This window comes from Mytilus californianus, unplaced genomic scaffold (genome assembly GCF_021869535.1).
Source record: "Mytilus californianus isolate M0D057914Y unplaced genomic scaffold, xbMytCali1.0.p SCAF_5, whole genome shotgun sequence".
NCBI classification, from domain to species: Eukaryota; Metazoa; Mollusca; class Bivalvia; order Mytilida; family Mytilidae; genus Mytilus; species Mytilus californianus.
The window spans coordinates 18566012-18588338 of NW_026262701.1; the positions used below are offsets into that span (position 1 = coordinate 18566012).

At 31.2% G+C, this 22327-nt stretch overlaps 2 protein-coding genes across 4 annotated transcripts in view; one reads left to right on the plus strand and one right to left on the minus strand.

Annotated features, from left to right (window-relative positions):
- The window catches only part of LOC127701048 (A disintegrin and metalloproteinase with thrombospondin motifs 18-like), a 523205-nt gene that overhangs the window by 328598 nt on the left and 172280 nt on the right, over positions 1 to 22327 (plus strand). The window lies entirely within an intron of this gene.
- The window catches only part of LOC127701084 (ryncolin-1-like), a 94465-nt gene continuing 80767 nt past the window's right edge, over positions 8630 to 22327 (minus strand). The window contains exons 1-6 of one of the 3 annotated variants that reach the window (XM_052204890.1): positions 11726 to 11841; positions 11507 to 11587; positions 10657 to 10787; positions 10281 to 10377; positions 9551 to 9715; positions 8630 to 8918 (exon numbers count right to left, since the gene is read on the minus strand). In XM_052204890.1, coding sequence (XP_052060850.1) covers positions 8680 to 8918; positions 9551 to 9715; positions 10281 to 10377; positions 10657 to 10787; positions 11507 to 11587; positions 11726 to 11840 — 828 coding nt within the window. In that variant the 5' untranslated portion in view covers position 11841 and the 3' untranslated portion in view covers positions 8630 to 8679. Of the gene's footprint in view, positions 8919 to 9550; positions 9716 to 10280; positions 10378 to 10656; positions 10788 to 11506; positions 11588 to 11725; positions 11842 to 22327 lie in introns of those variants that run through there. The other 2 variants (XM_052204891.1, XM_052204892.1) reach the window with 2 other exon arrangements.

Below are 22327 nucleotides of genomic sequence, written 5' to 3' on the forward strand. Positions count from 1 at the left end.
TTGTCCTACCTGTTATGAGCATCACCACGACTGCCGCGTTGAAATAGGATCCCCCAAAACACCTGAGTTAAGTCCCATTGTTTAATGGGAGTAGTGATGCCATATTGAAAAATAATTGCTTGTTTAATTTGTTTGGGATATTTGTTTAATCTAGAATGAACAAAAATGAAGTTTTGCCTAAAGATGTCCTTTGGTTCTTAGTGTCATTGCATTTCTCTCATTTTGATATATACATATTTTACCCACGCCTTCTTTTATTCAGTTTCATAATTTGTAATGTTATGTAGTAAATAATCATTGATAAACACCTAACATCGAGAAAAAAGAAGTCGATCATATAGCACAAAAATAAGATCAATTCCTAACAGTTATTATACATGTTATATAAACTCAATTATGTATGCAACTTCGTTCTTAAGTACCATCGTGATATTTGCAACCATATCACAATAAAAATCTAACATAATTGTCACATCATTAAGTTTGATAGCAATGAAGCAGATATATATCCGCATTTGGTTATCAAAGGATTCAAAAACAGTAAAAGTTGCACTTACACATTATGTCAATTATCTGTATCTAAATGGGACAACCGGTACAGAATGCGATAAGTACAGTCCTAATCGGTTTTACGACGAGGATAATGTTTCTTCCCTTATTACTTGCTGTAAAAACTGCCAGGATAAATATAATTTTATTGCAAAGAAGATAATAGAAAATATTATGGTAAAGTACATTCAATTTTAAGGAATATCACACTATTTGGATCGATAGGAATGGAAGTTGGCCATTGAAAACAATTTCTAGAATTATTCCATGACATACTTGAATTCATATCTTAACACTTAACAAAATCTTTTTTGCCCGCAGCCTGTTTTAATGTATATACTTTCGGTAATTTTTATGTAATGTTCTCTTCGAAATGTAGAGATTTGGAGATGATAGTAAAGATATGGTATATAGGAACCATCTTAAAAGTAGACCATAACAGTGTAATGAAACATTTATAATGCGGTCATTTTCTCATTTTCTGTACATTTCCGTTAAAATGTATAAACTAATCAAAAAACTGAGTTGCCTCTAACCCTTGCATGCGACTGGCCAGATAAGTACAAGATATTGGAAATTTTCGATTTTCAATGTTCTATCACTTCGTAATCAAGTTGGACTTCTGTTTTTATTTCGAGCGTCACTTATCGGTCTGATATCTTGGATAACGTTTTAAGGAATACATATTTTTACCGTCCAGCAAATATGCACAATGCAAATAACTTTTATCTGAATATTTTTAATCAACGGTCATACATCTAAATGCATAAAGTCCAGACAACATTGGGAATGAATACAATTGAACTCGCATGAAACCCAAATGGATGCGACGACTAGGGAAGCATACACTAATCAAATGTCGCACTTTTTCAGACCACATTGCATGAATGGTAAAAGAGAGACAGACGGTACCAGATGGATATTCAAACTCACAAGTGGAAGACAAACTGACAACACCATGGCACTTAAACGAAAAAAGACGAAATGACAAACCACAACATCGAAAACTATAATCTGGGCAACACGAACCAAACCGACAACAAGGATTGATCCAAGGTGCTCTGGAAGGGTAAGCAGATCCTACTCCGGTTATGGCACCCCGTCGCTTTGCTCATTTTAGTACAAATTCGATTATACCAGTAAGTATCATTTGGTGTTGAACCATTCGTGGAATGGCAGAGTCAGGAACATTGCTGAACTGGTAGTAAAGTAAGAGAAACATGTAAGTATCACGTGGGATTCATGAAAAACATTTAAGTAACTATTGAAGACAGATAGTGAAACTTTATAACGAGCAAACACTAACTTTATAGCGACCGAAGAACTCATGAAGTCATACAGCAAGTGGTTATCTTGGGCAACTGGTAAGTTATTGCTATAATGGGAAATTAAATTCTTTATGAATTAAGAATTCTTAGAGATGATAATTGTGAATAAGGAACAGATGATTTTTTCACATAACATCAGTATTCGCTATTGGAAATACGTATTTAATATAAAACCTTACTGTAACCTGTTTAACGAAATTGGGTGGGTATATTGATACAAGATGTCCGTTCGTCTGTCCGAACCCATATCTTTTAAACCAAATATTGAAATTCGATGAAACTTTCACTTAATTTTCATTACGCAATTGACTTGTAAAAATCCTATTTTACTTTTTGATTAAATTCTTTCTAGAAGCAAAACATGGACTTTTCAATTTTATGTTATAGGGGTGATTATCCCCCTTCCCAACTCCTCCTAAAGAAGTAAACGGATTTTAATTAAACGTTCACAAATTATTCATGACATAATGCCATTAAATATCTCTTATTTTAGTTTCCAAAATCAAAGCATAGACTTTGCCCTTTCATATAATGATTATAACACCCGCATCCACTTTTCCTCTTAAGCCAGAGAATTGATTGCAATCAAACAGTCACAGATTCTTTATGACAAAATGCAATTTTCACATCCTATTTTACTTTTTGATCGGAATCATGTTTGTGATTTCCCTCACCAAAGCATAGTATTTGCTATTGCTTTATTTGGAGGTATCTATTTTGTATCCGCAACTCTTCCTAAACAGCTCATTACAATTTATTGAAAAATTAATTATCACAATCATAACCCTATAATCCTATTGTGCACCTCCTATTTTGTTTATGATCTCAATTATGTTTGGGGTTTTCCTAGCCAAAAACATGGATTTTGCAAGGGGTAGGGGTATCATTTTGTGAGCTTTTCTAAAAGAACATATGTTTTTTTACAAGAAGCAATTATGAGAAAATGATTCGATCAAAATAGGCTACTAGTATTTTTTATAAGAATGAATTGTCCCTTCAGATTCATTGACACAAATGAAAATAGATATTAGCTTGGACTTATGTACACCAACTTAAATACTACTTGTCAAATGTTGTAGATTTATTCATTGATGTATATTGGATCTGTGTGAACATTTGTCTGGTTATCAAGGTAAAATAACAACACAAAACTTGTGAAAATACCATGAACTCCAAAAGGAGCGAGTGCGTCGACAGGGTAAGAGTGTATCCTGCTATGCGTGTAGCACCCGCCATGCGAATCAACACTCAGTCAAAATGTCAAAAAGTGAACAGGCCACAATTGTTAAAATTACAGATTAGATGACTCTTCTTCTAAAGATTTAAGGCCGCGAAAACATGTTACTAATGAGTTTAAACACAGACATATTGTATCGTTCAACAAATTCGTGAAGGAGACCGTAAAACTTCTGTAGTGGTGATTCCATTAGTTCTTCCTTATATATCTGTTTAAGCAGTTTTTGTGTTAGGAGCATATCCTGCCTATGAAATATATAAAATGAAATTAAGTGATTGCAAATTATACGTTATTTAGCAGAAATTTCAGACCTAGTTAATTTTAAGTCTCTGTAACTCTTATTTATCCTTTGTCTAGACGAATTTTGAATAAATATGCCAGATACTATCAAGAATCTGATGATTTTTTTAATGACAGACAACATTATGCAAAGCCGATCACATACGAGGTTCCACACTTTGGACAGACAGTTTAATGTATTGCAGGATTAAAGTGTTTCTAGCGGTCCCTTTGTTTGTCTCAGTCGATGAATTAGCACGAAATACACAGATTGCACATTTAAACAATCCAGGAAAAGGGTTTGCCTCATCAGTATCAAAATTAACGACAACAAGTCTATATGTAACACATACTATACAATGCTATACTAAATAACGCTTATATTTTGCTAATATATTAGTTACTCAAAGCTTGATGTACTTATCCTGGAATAAACATCATACCGTCATGCCTTTTAGATGGTTTTTGTAAGATTTTCATAAGTTAAAGGATACATAGAAATAGAACAAATACACTATAATTTATTAATCATATTTTCTTTTGAAATATTTATGATATATTTATTAATCCATTTTGGATACATGACTTCATTTAACATACTCTGAGAATTTGACCCTTTTATCGAAAATTGTGAAATTAAAACAAAATGAAAGCATTGTTCGTGGAGTTCTGCAAATAATCATTCTACTTGAATTTTGTTAAATCAAGGCCATGTGTTAATGATGTGAATTGATCTTTTAACGACAAATTGTCAACCCGTGTATTTCGTGATTTCACTAGAGACTGTCGTGATAACAATTGTTCTGTAAAAAGAGTTCATTATTTAAAACAACCCGGTCGCGAGTCAGTTTTCTGTCAGGAATGTAAAAGTTGTTTTTCACTCGTTCTTTGCTTGATAACGTTTGATTTTGTCAGTTTTCATGGAATTTACTTTTTAAATTTGCCTTGGAGTTCGGTATTCTACTGTTTTACTATTTTTTAGATTAAAACTTGAAATTATTATTTTAAGAAAGAGTATTCTCTCAAATATGCGATATACAAAATAACGGTGAATACGACGAAAGTATAAGACTCGAAATGATTAGGAGCTTGACCTATTGAATAGAGAGTGTGTTTAGTTGAAGGCCATTCATAATTTTGTTGACTCCTTTTTTTATTGGGACAGTGGATTGCTTTTTACTTGACAAACGGTGAGCTCGACTCCAATCTTAATTGACTTGAATTGTAATTTTTCCTACCAAAGGTCGATGGTTCTCTCCGGCCGCTCCAGCTTCCTCCATCAATAAAAAATGATCACCACGAAATAGCACAATACTGCTGAAAGTGACATTCAACACCAATCAATCAATCAATCTATCTACTTGACATACAAACATCGCCATACTTTTTTTAAAATGAGTGTGTCGGCTGCTTTCTACTTAGCAAACATCAACAATTTCTTTTTATTTTGTCTGTGGGTTGCTTTCTAATTCGCGTACACCCAACACTTTCTTTTTATTGTGTCTGTAGGTTGTATTATACTTGGCCTATCCTATACCTTTTTTATTTCATATCAGTAAATATTCCAAATAAAATAGGTTTAACAAAAAGCACAAATTTTTTCTACATTTTACCAATAATTGGCAAGTATATATGATTCTTTTTAAAAACATATCCTTTAAATATAAATGTCCTCCTACAAAACACTCAGTAAAGCCTGTATAGTAAAACAAAAAGGTATCAACGTCATTAAGTGTAAATGTGAAAATCAGAGACTTTTAATTTTGCAGATAGTTTAAAATTAAACATAATAGGGTTTATTTTTTCTATGCTTGAAGAACAATCAAGATTGAAAGCCTAAAAGTGATTGTGACTATATTAATTCTGTGATATGACCTTGACTGTACTGGAAACATGATTTTCTAAATGTCTTTATGATTTAAAACCCGTGTACGGTATAATTCGTTGCTGATTCCATCATGTAAATAGAGTTCATTTTCTACTGGTGTTTGGATCCTATATTGTTTACTGTCAATCTTGCTTAATTCTATCCTAATGTTATTGTCCCAAAGAATGTTTAAATTAGGACAACGTTATAGGTTTTTGCTCATCATGGCTTATGTGCTGTAATAAATGTTTTATCTATTTTCGTTTTTTATTGTTATTTTGATACTTAACACTTCTGTTTTTGACCGATACGTACATAACACTATACTCTACTAAGTGATTAAACTGAACCAATGCTAATTAATGTATATTTTCCGCCAGATATAGGTTTCTCCCTATATCATCAGAAGTAATGACACTAGATTTATAGAAGACAGGACGACAATTACATAAGAAAAATCCCTCTTAAAGCGGCATGAAATATAGAAAGAGCAAATATTGGACGAGGAGTACAAGTACACTGTATATTTCAACCTATTTAATCGTGTATAGTTGAATTTATGTTAATGCGTGTATTAAATGCTTTCTTTGGTTCCCCAAATAACAAAACTTGTTACCATTTTGATGTTTAACCAGTTATTTATGGTGTTTAGAGACGTCACATGATAAACAGTACAGATAATAATAAATTTATGTAATGCCCTAAACAAACTATATAGAAAAACAAAAGAAACACTTTTTGTTAAATGTTTTGTCTTGTGTATTGGATGTTGAGTAGTGTTTCCTGCTTATGCTAGTTTTTATAATTGATTCTGAAATGACTTGTATATAAGCTGATTCTTTGTGAAGAAGACTTAATGAGACCATGAATAAATGTCATACATGTAAGTTGTTTTGTATGATAATCAATTTTCCCGAAACAGTGCTACATATAAAGGTATATTTGTCAGTCGTGAGGATTTTATATTCCCACAAAAAAGGGCGATTGATATGAAAGGGATATTCAAACTCATAAGTGGAAGATAAACGAACAAGGCCATGGCAAAACATTAAAAACGACGGAAAGGCAAAAACAACATAGAAATCTTAAGACTGAACAGCACATACACCACCAAAACTCAGGTAGATAACGGGTGCTCCGGTAGGATAAGGAGATCCTGCTCCACGCGTGGCACCCGTCTTTTTTCCATATAAGTTCAACCTCAAATTCGAGGAAAAGAGAACGGGATTGTGGTAACATATCAGTCGTCATCCGTGAAACGAATATTCCATAGCGGTCAACCAACTCACGGCGGCGTCTGTAAAATTTTCGAAGGTATGATTTCAACTTCATCTCTTGGAACTCTTGGTTTAATAGCCTCTTTATAAGCAGTAGAAGCTATCATTATATGTGGGATATTCAAACTTCTGAATACATTGTTTATTATTTATCACGGTCATTGTTGATCTGTGTTCCTTTACAGGCAAAGCAATAAAAAAAAAACCCAGCAAACTTTACCAGATGTCAATTTTTAGGACAGGAAAACATGTATTTTATTATATATTTCATTGCTATTGATCTTTTTAATTGAATTCATTTGTTACATACACGTATGCTGTTGTGTTTTGATATACATACGAACTTATATCTGATGGTGACAAAAGTTGATATCCACGAATGATATATTATTCAAGTTATTCCCATGACAACCTCCATCATAAGACATCTTATTAGTCTGTCTTTTTTATTTAATATATATAAGAGAATTTATCTAGAGAATTAGTTATCTCCTCAGCAATATATTAATCATTAAACCAAACGTTTTAAGAGCAAATATTAAATAAAAATCTCTTGAAGTTGTTTATAAATATTGTAGCAACAATATTTCCTAGCCTACTCTACATTAAACCGCTTGTAATTATTATTTCCATTTCAAATAACTGTTGTGATGGAAATCATTACATGATGTCGGTTGTTATATGTTAGTAACTCTTTTTATATAAGTAACTATATCTTTTAACGTAATATTAGCAAATAATGATATCTTTTACCTCTCTTAAAAAACTACACCGATAGACAAAGGTTTAAAAAAAACTGGAACCCACTTACTGTTGGCGACAAAGAGGGAGTGTCTATGGTTTTCACCAAAACAAAAGGATAACAATTTGTTTTAAGAATATAGTACATATGTAAATAAAATACGTTTGAAATCTATGTTGGTGCAAAACTTCACGTTCTTTATACAATCATTTATTTTTTATCAAGAAGTTGAATTTTTTTCGTTGCGACAAAAATCATGCAAATTATGTTAAATACTCTTTTGTTGGTTGACCGTTATGGAATATCCGTTTCACAGATGATAGCGGATATGTTCCAAACGTCGAAACTACAATCCCGTCCCCTTTTCTCCGAATGTGACCTACCGAATCAGACTTATTACCGGGTTTGTATTAACATGAGCAACATTTGGAGCAGGATCTGCTTACCCTTCCGGAGCACCTGATATCACCCCCAGTTTTTGGTGGGGTTCGTGTTGCTCAGTCTTTAGTTTTATATGTTGTGTTTTGTGTACTATTGTTTGTCTGTTGGTCTTTTTCTTTTTCAGCCATGGCGTTGTCAGTTTATTTTCGACCTATGAGTTTGAATGTCCCTAAACCAACATAAAAGTCAAAAGTACGTAATGAAGATTTTCGATAGTCTACCAGTTCCGAAAACATTATATGCCTGTGTGTAGTACTTTCTATACGAGGAATTATACAAACAGGACCGGGACGACGTTATGCATAAATTCAAGGTCACGTATGGTTAGGAAAGGTAATGCTGAAATTCATATATAGTTGAGGTCAACTGAAAGGACATAATTACAAGTAGGATATTTAACAAATGCCGTACCTATAACCGTGACAGTCAATAATCAAATCTTTCTCTTTGGTGTCTTTGACGTGGATTTCCGAAAAAGTGGCCACCGTTATATATGTAGGTTGGGAACTTTATTATACATACAAGACATGTTTCTGGAATAAACTTCGTTTATAGCTGACTATGCGGTATGGGTTTTGCTCATTGTTGAAGGCCGAGCGGTGACTTATAGTATGTCATTTGGTCTATGGTAGAGAGTTGTCTAATTAGCAATCATTCTACCTCTTAATATTTCTATATTCATCAAACATGCTTATAACTATAATAAACATACGTTTGGAAAGACCAACAGAGCATTAAAAATGCATAAAAAACACACAAAACCGATTTATGTCACTTTAGCTTGCGAAAGTTGCCTTGTATTTAATACCAATTAAAGTAAACATCTTAAAACCATGTACACGTTTAACGTATGTTCGTTCTAGGGAACATGATAAACATAAAAAAAAAGAATAAAACTCGACTAAAGAGTATGCAATCTATATTTTTATTTTCCAAAAGTATAACCGACTGCGTTACAGTCATACTCTACGAATCATCATTGATGTGGTCTTCATTGACTGTTTTCCTTTCCAATGAGACCAACGCATTCCTTTGTAATCCTTTTTATTTCCTAGATAAAGTCCGTTCAGATTAGCGTCATGACAATCTTTATACCACCAAGCCCCTTTATAAACTTCGGCACAATCACTGCTATGACTGTCATTATCCCTATCTTTTGTCGAGAAAGCCTGTTTGTCATGCCTCTTTAGAGAATCACCTAATATTATATAAAAATAAAATTGTTTAGAATCGACAATGATGTTAATGAAAGCAGCTATTTTAAACTCCCCCTTATTCTGCAATTTTGGTTAGATCTATCAATGTTTTGAAACATTCAGTCTTTTGAAACATTCAGTCAAGCTGGCATGTCAATAACTGCTAGTAGTCTGTTGTTATTTATGTATTATTGTCATTTTTTTTTTGTTTTGTTTCCTATTCTGACATCGGACTCGGACTTCTCTTAAACTGAGTTTTACTGTGCGTACTGTTGTGCGTTTGTTTTTTCTACATTGGCTAGAGGTATAGGGGGAGGGTTGAGATCTGAAAAAACATGTTTAACCCAGCCGCATTTTTGCACCTGTCCTAAGTCAGGAGCCTCTGGCCTTTGTTAGTCTTGTATCATTTAGTTTCTTGTGTATAATTTGGAGTTTAGTATGACGTCCATTATCACTGAACTTGTATACATATTTGTTTAGGGGCAATTTCTGATGATGGACCAAATCATTTTGAAGACTATAGGTCTCTATATAATATTGAAAAAAGTTTTATCAACAATTATTAAAGTCTTTCTATCTCTGATTAAGAAACAAACAGTGGAGCAAAAACTCATTTAAAAAATGTCAGTATTACCTGCCGTTCCACTATAACCATTTACTGTTAGTCTGTACTTGGCTGACTTGTCGCCAATGTAGAAGGTAGAATATTTTGCGTATGCTTTATCGCCATTAAAATCCTCCAGATTGACTCTGAGCTCATAATGTCCTTTCGATGTTAGTTTGTACAGTTTATCATTACCTCTTAATCATAAAGAAAGGAAAGATATGCTGAGATGAATATCATGTGTATTTTCATTATACCCCCGTTTACATTCGAATCTACAAACATTATTTAAATTGATCATGGTCGTTTATGAGAACTTCCAAACATTTATGATATCAACCCTCATTCAAAACGGTAATATCAAACATGACAGCTAAAATAGGAATAACTGCATCTATATGATGTCGTCGCTACACGTTTAAAGTTGAAACGAATGTTTCCGTTGTTTTAGTTTCGAATAAGTTGATGGTATTTTTTTAGAGGATCTATTTTGTTGCATTTGTATAGAACCTTGTTTACGAAACATGATAGATAACTTTAAATTGTTAATTGTACAATATAAACTTGTTGCATTTTGTCAGCACATCCTGAATTTCAACAGATCTCATGTAGAAGTTCATGCATCAGTTTAAAATAAAATTTCAATGTCAAAAGAACATTGATAATGGATTGCTCTAGGGATATGTATCTTTCGACTACTTGATGCATATGGAAAACGTGTTTCACGTTATTCTCAACGTTATTTGATGAAAATACTAACCTAGCCAAAATTCCGTTTTCAGATTACCAAATCCGTTTACATATTCTTCCCATCCTCGGTAGAAATCTACTTTACCGTCTTGTCTACGCTGAAAAACCTATAATTCAAAATATATCTGTACAATGTATATGAAACGTAAAATTTTTTGAAGTATATCATGTTAGTTATGATTTAACTAAATGCACCAAATACATGTATAATACATATAAAATATGCCCATTTAAGAATAAAAATACGAAATTGACCGCGGTAATAGTCATAAATATCAGTCAATCATTTTACAGTAGAGAACACTATTATCATAAAGCAACAAATATAATGCGTTAGTCGCATGATTTCTTTACCCCTCTTCAATTAATTTTAAAATATTTATTACCGTCCATCCTCCCCCATCCGTCTTCATATCACAGTACGCCTTAAATCCAGCGCCACCTGCCGGGTAGATTTTGTAGACCCCACTTCTGTAATGTTTTCGGTCTAAATCCGAGCAGTCCTGATTTTTTTGCTCTGAAATAGCATAGAAGCTATTTTAGAGTATATGTATTTCGGTATAAAGCATATTAAGATTACAAAATACAATTGTTTTTCCTAGTCGCAACACTAGTAGCAAATTTTCGAGAAACAGATTTTGGCATATTGATTTCCAGTACGAATCCTTGTTAGAATAAAATTAAAAATTATTTTGCCAATATCTTTTAGCTCAAAAAATAAGTCAACACGTTGTTTTTCTTTCGGTCAAATTGTACTGATCAACCTTGCCTTTCAATTCTGCACTGAAAGTTAAATATCTCATTGCAATCTACAAATGACTTTTTAGTTCCTTTAGGGCAAATAATAATATTATATTATATTTTCCTTTTGTTACATGGAAGGGTCCAAAAAGGTGTATAGTAATAATAAATATCGGGTACACACTCCTAACAATCATGTAGGAATTTCCTTATTCTCGATAATCAGTAGCATACTATCTTCATTAAGTGCCCATGTTACTCAGTGGTTTATTGTAACCTTAAAGAATAAAACAACGTACAATTTATCCAATCTAACTAAAAATGCTATATTGTACATGAACATTGGATATATATAGTTATTCAGATGCTTATGTGTACAAAATAAGAGCGAAGGATTACTTGTTTATATTACATGTTAGAATATTAAATAGACAAGGAATCTATATACCTAAAGCTAAATTTTAACTGATTTAGTTTAATGCAGAAGTGTGTTACCTGAAGGCAGTAAAGATCTGTATTTACCAGTTGACAAGATGCTAAGTACTCGTTCAGCTGTTTTTCCATAAAAACAAACACCTTAAAAACAATATTCAATTTAGTGTGAATATGTAAAAAATAAAAAAGTAATAAAAAGATAAACAATTCAAGTAATAAAACAATCAATGTCAAATGTATATAAAATCAAACACACCAGTTTCACTGTATCATAAATACCAGAATCAGAAGTTGATGTTAGAAGATTTCTATTGGCATTTGTTATTGTTATCACCACTATCAATACAAAAATAGACAACAGTATGAACGGTGTATGTATGCTAGATTGATACATTTTGAACGTAACTTGCATACAATTGAAACTAGTACACTATTTATACCTAGAGTTTTAATAACAGTTGCGTGACTAATTTTCGTAACAGATTGGAGAGTTTAACATTTCTAAGAACAGTATTATTTTTTTTTACGAATTTACACTACTTCCTTGTCTGTTTCTAATAATGTTTTATTTTAACGTATACTGTGTTCGTTCATTGATCTGACCATTTTAAATACTTTGTGGCCTCTACCTTTCAATCAAACTTTATGATGAGACTTCTTTAAAATTTATAAGGATTTGTTTCAATTTTTTTCTTGCAATGTCTTTATCATGATTAGTTAGCTTTTGAAGTACCGTATTGTTTTGTTCAAGTAAGTGATCATCCTGTCGGATCTTACATTGTGCAATTGTTATTTGTTTATTGTTGATAGTTTATTGTAATTTTATGACATACGGCCAAAACAGGTTAAGGGGGCGGTTTTGCCGAATTAAAACTAGTTTAACCCACATTTGTGTTTGTTTTCAAAAGGTGAACATTTGAACAATTACCAGCAATAAGGCCATTCTATGAAATATACTCCGATGCAATGTAGACATTCTTTTGTTTATCTATATGAACATTTCGTAAACGATTATACAATACTAGAGATGATAGACTTTTATATTATCCAACTCTGTTTTGCGATGGTCTTGACCTGATTTCGACCAAAACTGTAACAAAGAATATAGAAATATACCAATAGAAAAATTGGTGGGACATGATTATCTCTAAATCATTTTACATTGGCACCTTTTTCCTTTCAAAAATTATAAAAAAATAACAAGGATTTTATAAGATTTTCAAAAATGGCCTTTTAAAAAATATGTCATAAAATTATTCAGAACGTATAGTCACTTATGTCGAATAAGAACTGTTAACTATTTTGAAGAGCCATTACCTGTACCCATACGTACACTCTCAGAGACGAGGGAATCAAATAGACAAGTATGACATAAAAAGTATACGAGCAATTGCAATAACATAAAAAAGAAAATATAAAGCTATGTTTTAGAAATGTTTCAAACTGTATGTATTTCGGAGGTATTCCATATATTCAAATTTTTTTGTGGATATTCAAATTTTGGTATAATTTAGAAAAAATTCCGGATAGAATAGACTTTTTATGTGACTGTATAAACAAAAAGAAGACAGTCAATAATTTCCGACACATTGAATCAAAATAATTGTCTTTCATTTAAGAACACATAATTTTAAAATAAAAGCAATGAGTTAGAGGGAAGTATGAGGGAAGGGTGAGATGTCTTCGTGCGAAGCATTACCTTGGGATCCAGAGTTTGTGGTATCCGACTAGGTGTGCCCCTCAAGGCCACATCAGAGTAAAATCAAAGATATTTACACGTTATTGTCCTGCATAGTGTAGCAGAGTGATTTTCAGGATAATTTTGTCTATTGTAAAAATCATTTATTAAATTACTTGTTTTAACTTTTTTTGAATATTGAGTTAGAATTTGCAAACCTTAATTTTGTGTAATAGTAATATGCACTTTATTTTTCTATGAATATTCATGGCTTTTTACTTGAATCGTTGTATCTGATTGGTTATTAGTATTTGCTGTCAAGTTTAATTTCTTCTGTTTTGGACCAAGTTGATTTCCGCGGGACGATAGCCATGAAAGGCGTTTAGATTTATGCTCCGATTATATTAACCAGAAAAATAGTTACCTATATACCTTATTATTACTTTGCACAAGCAAAATTTATTGTCTAATGTAAGTTCACTTCTTTATTAACAATATTCATATTTTTCATGTAAATAACAAGTTCTGTTAATTTATATAGATGTTTGGCTTTGAGCGTTCCTGATGAAGGTAAATCCAGAAAAGCGCTTCGGACGCATGAAATTATTAAACGTGTTGTTTTCAATGTTTTTTTAAAGTTTCTCATATCGTTCTCCTCATATCGCATGCATGCACAAACAGGAAAGATGTACATTTGTGTCATTTATTTTGTCTCTAATTTCTATAGTTGTAAATACTTGTATGTTTTATTTTTGTCTATTTATTTATCATCGAATACTTTTAAAAAACAACCAAGATGTCACTTAATCTACTACACATATGTTCTTTAAATTGTCAGGGGTTGAGAAAACATGAAAAAAGAATTAGACTAAAAGAATGGATGAGACAACAGAAATGCAATATTATATTTTTACAAGAAACTCATTTTTCGGATAATTCTATAGACAAAGAATTCACGGGAGAATTATATCATAGTTTTGGAAGTACACAAGCAAAGGGTGTTTCGATTTACATTAACAAAATAATTAAACATGAAATTATTGACAAGTATGTAGATCAAGAGGGAAGAATTGTTTTAATCAACATAGAAATTGATAAAAATATATTTACTTTTGTTAACCTTTACGCCCCAAACACATGTAAAGATAGAAATATATTCTTTAAACAAGCTTTAAGTGTCATTGAAAAATATAGCCTTGGTATACTTATTATAGGGGGAGATATGAATGAAACGCTTAATATAAAAGATAGAAAAAGTAATAGAAATGATAAACAAAAAATAAAAAATAAGACAAATGCGTTGAAAAGTTTAATAAAAAAACTAAAAGTTATAGACATCTGGAGAGTAATAAATCCAAATAAAACACAATATACCTGTAGAAGAAAAAATAATGAAGTAGCTAGTAGAATTGATTATTTTCTTGTTAGTCAAGACGTGAGACCTAGAGTACTCCACACTGATATAAGACCCGCTACAATTGAATATACAGACCATCTAGCGATTTCACTTAAGATAAATCATTGTCAGGGGGAGAAAGGAAAGAGTTATTTCAAATTAAACAATAGTATTCTTAAAGACGAATAATACAAAATGAAAATAAACACTTTAATAGATAAATATGAAAAATTAAGAGACCGAAAAGGTTTAGCAATCGTGTGGGATCTGTTTAAAATAGAGGTAAAGGAGACGACTATTGAACATTGTACAATTAAAGCTAAAAATAAAAGAGATGAAATTAAAGAATTAGATCAAGAACTAAAACTTTTGAATGAAATTCAGGATAATGTCCTTGATGAAGAGAAAAATAGTAACATAATAGATTCAATAAAGAAAACAGAAGAAATGTTACAAACTCTATATTCTGATAAAATAAAAGGGGCACAAATAAGATCAAGAGTTAAATGGGTAGAAGAAGGCGAAAAAAATACAAAATATTTTTTGGGATTAGAGAAATCGAGACAGACAAGAAAAAATATTACTGCTATTAGGGACAGTGAAGGGGAAATAACTGAGGATCAAAGTAAAATATTAGAAACGGGGAGGAATTATTATGTAAATTTATATACGTCAACTAAGCCAGATTTGGGAGAAATTGAGAATTATATTGAAAATACAAAAATAAACAGCAAACTAACTACACACGAAAGTAATGAAATTGAAGGAAAGCTAACAATAGAGGAATGTACAAATTCTGTTTTTAAAATGAAACTTAACAAAACACCGGGCATTGATGGTCTTCCAATTGAATTTTATAGATCTTTCTGGTCCAACTCAAAATATTTTGCTGTAGATGTCTTTAACCATTGTTATGAGAAAAAAAGAATTGACAAATTCACAGAAACTAGGATTAATTACCCTTATTTACAAGAAAAATGACCCGTTAAATTTAGACAATTATAGACCAATTACTTTATTAAATGTAGATACCAAAATTATAGCATATTCTCTTGCACAAAGACTTAAACCAGTATTGCATAAAATCATTCACAGTGATCAAAACGGATATATTGGATTTAATATTAGACAAATCCAAGATATTATAGACTATTCAGAAAAATTCAACGTAGACGGGGCAATTCTTTTTTATAGATTTTTCAAAGGCATTTGACTCGTTAGAATGGGAATTTATGTATTGTTCATTAAAGAAATTTGGCTTTCAGAAATCTTTATTGAAGTGGATAAATACTTTATATACAGATATAAAGGGTTGTATATTAAATAATGGGTGGATTTCAAGACCCTTCAGCATTGAGCGCGGGATCCGTCAAGGGTGTCCCGCGAGTTCTATAATTTTCGTTATTGCTGTTGAAAATTTAGCCTGTAGATTAAGACAAGATAAAAAATTTAAAGGTTTTCAAATCAAACTAGATAATAAAACTCATACTCTAAAGTTAAGCCAGCTTGCAGATGACACCACTTTATTTTTAAATTCAAAACAAGAAGTTTCATTAACTTTGAACATTATCGAAATTTTCGGATCACTTTCAGGCCTAAAGCTTAATCGAAATAAAACAGAGGGGATATGGCTCGGAAATTTAAAATCCTGTAAAGATAAAGTTGAAAACATTAAGTGGACACAAGAACCGATAAAAGTATTAGGAATATATTTTGGACTTAATAAAAATGAGTGTAAAAAATTAAACTTGCAAAGACAATACGAAAAATCGGAAAAAATAATTAAAGATTGGAATAAAAGAAAATTAACTATGTTAGGTAAAATAACTCTTGTTAAATCACTAATCCTACCAAAGATAACCTATGTTGCATCAGTAACAGAAATTGATAAAGAATATCTCGCAAAATTAAAAAAAATAATATATAGTTTTATATGAAATAATAAACCAGAAAAAGTTAAAAGAGCTATAATAAGTAAAAATTATCTTGCCGGCGGGCTTAAAATGATAGACATAGATAAATATATAGAATCCATAAATATTAATTGGGTAAAAAGACTCATTGATAATGAAGACTCATCACCCAATTGGAAAGTCTTACCAAAATTTTACTTAGACAAGTTTGGACAAGAATTCCTTATATTTAAAATGGACTTTAACAATATTAATCTAATCAATAAACTAAAAGAAATTGTTCCAGAATTTTACTTAAAAATAATTATATCATGGATAAACTCAAAATCTGAAAAAGTATCAAATCGACTAACATATAAGCATATCAGACAGCAACTAATATGGGGCAATAAGCATATCAAATTAAATGGTAAATGTCTTATTTTTAAAAATTGGATAAACAGCAACATTTTATTTGTAAATGACATAATTGATGATAAAGGAAAAATTAATCAAAATAAGATTTTAGATAAACTATCTTGCCATGCTAATTGGTTTTCGGAATATACTAAATTGATGAAAGCAATACCAAAACAGTGGTTACAAGAGCTCATAAAAGAAGAGTCAATCAAAACAAAAGTTGCTACCTACTCCGAATTTAAATTCAAAGATAGAGAAGGAAAAATGGTACCAATAAAAATGTTTTCCTTGAAAGATATCAACATCTCGCTTTTAAATAGATATTATGAGAAAGCAATAGGATTTCAAAAATGGGACAGAATTCTAAATTTAGATAACAATACAAGGAAAAGAGAACAAATGCTGTACTTCATCTTTAACTATATCCAAGATAATAAATTGAGAATGTTAAGATGGAAATTTCTACATTACATTTTACCAACCAAACAATTACTTTTCTCTTGGAAAATAACTAAAAATCCTCTCTGTAATATATGTAATGTCATTGAAGATTATGATCATTACTTTCTGACATGCAAATATCTAAAATCATTTTGGGATCAAATAAAACTAATACTAGACAAACTTAAAATAGGACATCATATAATATCACTGGCATCACTTTTGTATGGATATAAGATAAACGATACAAATTATTACAATATCAACGATTTTCTAACAATCATACTTTTACTATATATAAAGTGTATTACATATCCGAGCAGAAAACAAAACAAATTAATGTCTTTGAAATTTTTAAAAGTGAACTTCTCCAACATTACGAAATATTGACAAATAAACAAGGCAAATATAAAAACTTCTACAATTTGGTTGCAGAAAAAAAAAATTTATCTTCTTAACTAAGATTTATAATATATCATAGTAATTTCTTTTTATTCTGTTACACATTATTTATTAGCAAAACTGTATGTTGTGTACTAACAATTACTAACCTTATGAAATGCTATATACTAACGTCAACGAGACCGGGATAAGGTACCGGTACTTTATGTATCTCTAACAAATGTACATTTCAAATAAAATTATATAGAATTTAAAAAAAAAAAAAAAAAAAAAAAAAAAAAAAAAAAAAAAAAAAAAGATGTACATGAGAGTATTTTCATTAAACTAAGGGTATATGATTTTATAGTCTACGGTTTATTTGTCACGGAAGAATTAGATTGTTCATTTGCATACATTACTATTTGATTATTGTCACGAATGGTCTATATTTAATAAATTGAGGCTTCCTAAACAAAAGACAGAAAAGTGTTTCCATCTATATAAATTAATAGTTTTGTATAGAGTAGATCTTAAAAAGTACAAATATGAACGAGTAAAGAATATTTGTACTATTGTACATATGCATATTTTTATAATTCTAGTCCGAGTATTTATGCTCACATCTTTGGGTTTCAGGACTCCAATTGATTTAGTATATAGAATACCTACGATTACGTGATGCGCTGTTAACCCTACCAGTTAATCTCCACAAGTGGTAAGAGTATATAGCTTGGCATTTTTTATAGCCGAACATCATTATGTATAGAAAACAAGACTTATCTTTCGTAGATTTGGAGATTTTAACAAATCATTAATATTGACGTCACTACTCTTTATGAGTATGATATTTGCAATGCAACTTTATGATTGTTGTATGATAGAATGTAGTTAATAATCATAAGTAATATATATTTTAATGAAGTTATTGTTTACAAATGCAGCTATAGTATTGATTACAAACTGTACATGCTGTACATAAAGTAGTCAATAGTAATTAAGGGTCAAGCAAACAATAAAAGTGCTCGTGACACAGAAATCAAGTTCCACGATTGTAAACTTTGAAAACTGTCATACTGCAACACATATTACTTGATACTTAGTGAATAACAGTTGAAATGTTTTATTTAATATTCTATTTCTTTAATATATTATCTGTGATATTTCGTAATAGTACTTATGTTCTATGAAATATCTAGTTATTTATATATATGTTATATTGCTATTTCAGAATTAGTTTTAACTGCTGGTAATAAACCAACAAAACCCTAGATCTTGGTTACGGTTAATCCTAAGCATAGGAATCCATCTACTACAGATGTATGTAAGATTTTACACTTGGCATAGAATAGCCTTTTTTATGCATATGATACCTGATGTTGGAATTAGACCAGCCATCAATCAATCAATATGTTTTACTTGCAAAGAGACACTTATTAAGAGGGACGACAGATACCAGAGGGACAGTCAAACTCATAGATCGAAAACAAACTGACAACGCTGTTGTGCCACGATTATTTACAGTAACATTTTTAGCATTCATTTCATTCGTTTTTCCCGGCGTATATTTTCCGCGAAACTGGGTAATACTTATTTTCACTTTTGTACACTTGCTTGTTATGCGGAATAATCTTTCATAGTTACAACATAATTACCTTATTCAGAAGTTATTAATGCATCCTATTTAATCCATATTTATCCTTTTATAATGTTAGAATTATCCAAAATCACACTTGTCAACTAGGACGTCACTTTGGTTTACTTTCATATTAGTGTACACATGTACTATTTTTAGCGTGTATTGAGTGACGTCGTCTTACAAACGTTTTGAGAAAGATAGTTTCAGTTTCAAATTATAGCCGCTGGCGAACAGCTGATTTTTAGATAGTGACCCAGATTTATTTATTCAGGTATTTTGGCACACACTGCAATTCTATTCACATATATTGTAATTTATTAATAACTATTATTAATGGTATTAGCTTTTAATAAAGCTGCTTTTATTTATTTAAACAAATCTTATTCCTTGATTATCCAAAGTTTGGACTTCAAAACAGTTTTATTACTTTGACTTTTTAATTGATATTTGTATAATATCTGCCAAACCATTTACAATAACGGTTGGCGTTTCAATTGGTGGCAGCGGTAAAAACAACATTTAAAGTAAAAAGGAAGGAAAAAAGTAATACATAAAAAAAAACCATACAAATCAGCTTATATTGAAACTCAAAGTGTGGTTTACATATAAAATTATTAAACACCAAGAGTTATTGAAATTCAAGGTGTATTTTTCCATATAAATTATTGAACACCAAGAGTTATTGAAATTCAAGGTGTATTTTTCCATATAAATTATTGAGCACCAAGAGTTATTGAAATTCAAGGTGTATTTTTCCATATAAATTATTGAACACCAAGAGTTTATTGAAATTCAAGGTGTATTTTTCCATATAAATTATTGAACACCAAGAGTTATTGAAATTCAAGGTGTATTTTTCCATATAAATTATTGAACACCAAGAGCTTATTGAAATTCAAGGTGTATTTTTCCATATAAATTATTGAACACCAAGAGTTATTGAAATTCAAGGTGTATTTTTCCATATAAATTATTGAACACCAAGAGTTATTGAAATTCAAGTGTATTTTTCCATATAAATTATTGAACACCAAGACTTATTGAAATTCAAGGTGTATTTTTCCATATAAATTATTGAACACCAAGAGTTATTGAAATTCAAGGTGTATTTTTCTATATAAATTATTGAACACCAAGAGCTTATTGAAATTCAAGGTGTATTTTTTCATATAAATTATTGAACACCAAGAGTTATAGAAATTCAAGGTGTATAATTCCATATAAAATAATTGAACACTAAGAGAGACTGAAACACACAGTGTATTTCTCTAAAAATATTTTAACATTAAGGGTAACTGAAATTAAGTATTAATTCAGTCTGGTATATTAAATATGAATTTAAGACACAGACAATTACCACTTCCTATGTTTTTAAATAATAGAGGGGGAGGGTCCCCAAGAGCTCCCTTATATAGTGTTAATTCCAATTTTTCGGACTTAACAAGAGAAAATGAGAGACAATTTGTTTCAAATAGAGGGTTATCAAATATGCCAAGTTTACATGGTTCTTCAAGTCAACCTACCTTGCCTGCTTTGACCAGTAATAATTCATTAAATGAACCGGGGGTGTCAATGATAAGAGACAGTGCACTGAGCATTAATGTTCCTGTACAGACTGCACTGAGCACAAACGTTCAACATCAGAGTGCATCAAGCACATATATTCAAACTCAAGGTGCACCTAGCACATGCATTTCATCACAAAGTGCACTGAGCACTGGTCATTATACCCAAAGTGCACTGAGCACCGGTCCATATACCCAAAGTACACTGAGCACTGGTCCTTATACCCAAAGTGCACTAAGCACTGGTCCATATACACAAAGTGCACTGAGCACTGGTCCATATAACCAAAGTGCACAGAGCATTGGTTCATATACCCAAAGTGCAACAAGCACATTTGTTCAAAACAGTAGCGCTTCAAACACTTATGCAAAAGTACAAGGTGTACCAAGCACATGGTCCTTTTCCACGGGAGGAATAAGCACATCTTATGCATCTAATCCATTTCATGATCAGACAAAGACGGCTAATATACCACAAATTACATCATTCAGTGACACCAGTTTCAACAGACCAATCAGCCATAATAACAGTGATGACCAACAAGAAGTATTTAAATTGAGAGAGAAAATAAGGGAAATTGAAAATGAAAGAGATTATTACAGACAGCAGAATAACCAACCAGATAATACAAGACAGCAACATTTTCAATCAGAAAATACAAGACAGCCGAATATCCAACCAGATAATGCAAGACAGCAAAATTTTCAAATTGAAAATGAAAGAGATTATTACAGACAGCAGAATAACCAACCAGATAATATAAGACAGCAAAATTTTCAATCAGAGAATACAGGACAGCAAAATTTTCAACCAAATTATACTAGACAGCAAAACAACCAAATGAGATACCGAACAGACTCCACATCTAGCATGCAAGATAGTTATCACTCAAGACTACCATTCTACAATGGAAGAAGTGACTGGAGTACATTTCAGATGCAATTCGAAATAATTGCTGAAAGAAATAATTTGGATCCAAGACGTCAAGCTGAGGAAATATTACTGGTGCTTAAAGATGAAGCTGCAAAATTTGCATCAGAGCTACCGTATGACACAAGGAGCTCGTTTCGACTTTTATCCAAAGATATGGAAAGAAGATTTGGAGATAACAACCTGCCTGAAACCTACAGAAAAGAGTTGCAATTTACAAGAAAAAATTTCAAGGAGTCAATAAATGAATATGCTGCTCGCATTCAGACAATGGTCAGGAAGGCATATCCAGGCATGGATAATCAACTGTTCAACAATATATCAATTGAACATATGTTAAATGGATTAAATGATCAAAGTATTGCCTATGATGTATTGACAAAAAGACCTAAAACTATGGAGGAAACAATCAATCTTGTAGTATGGCATACTACATGCAAAAATGGACTGAGAAGCAAAACTCAAATAAGGCAAATTGAAATTGAAGAAGAAGAAACGTCTTTTGATGCTGATCAGTCTGATGACATAGAAGTGAGACGAG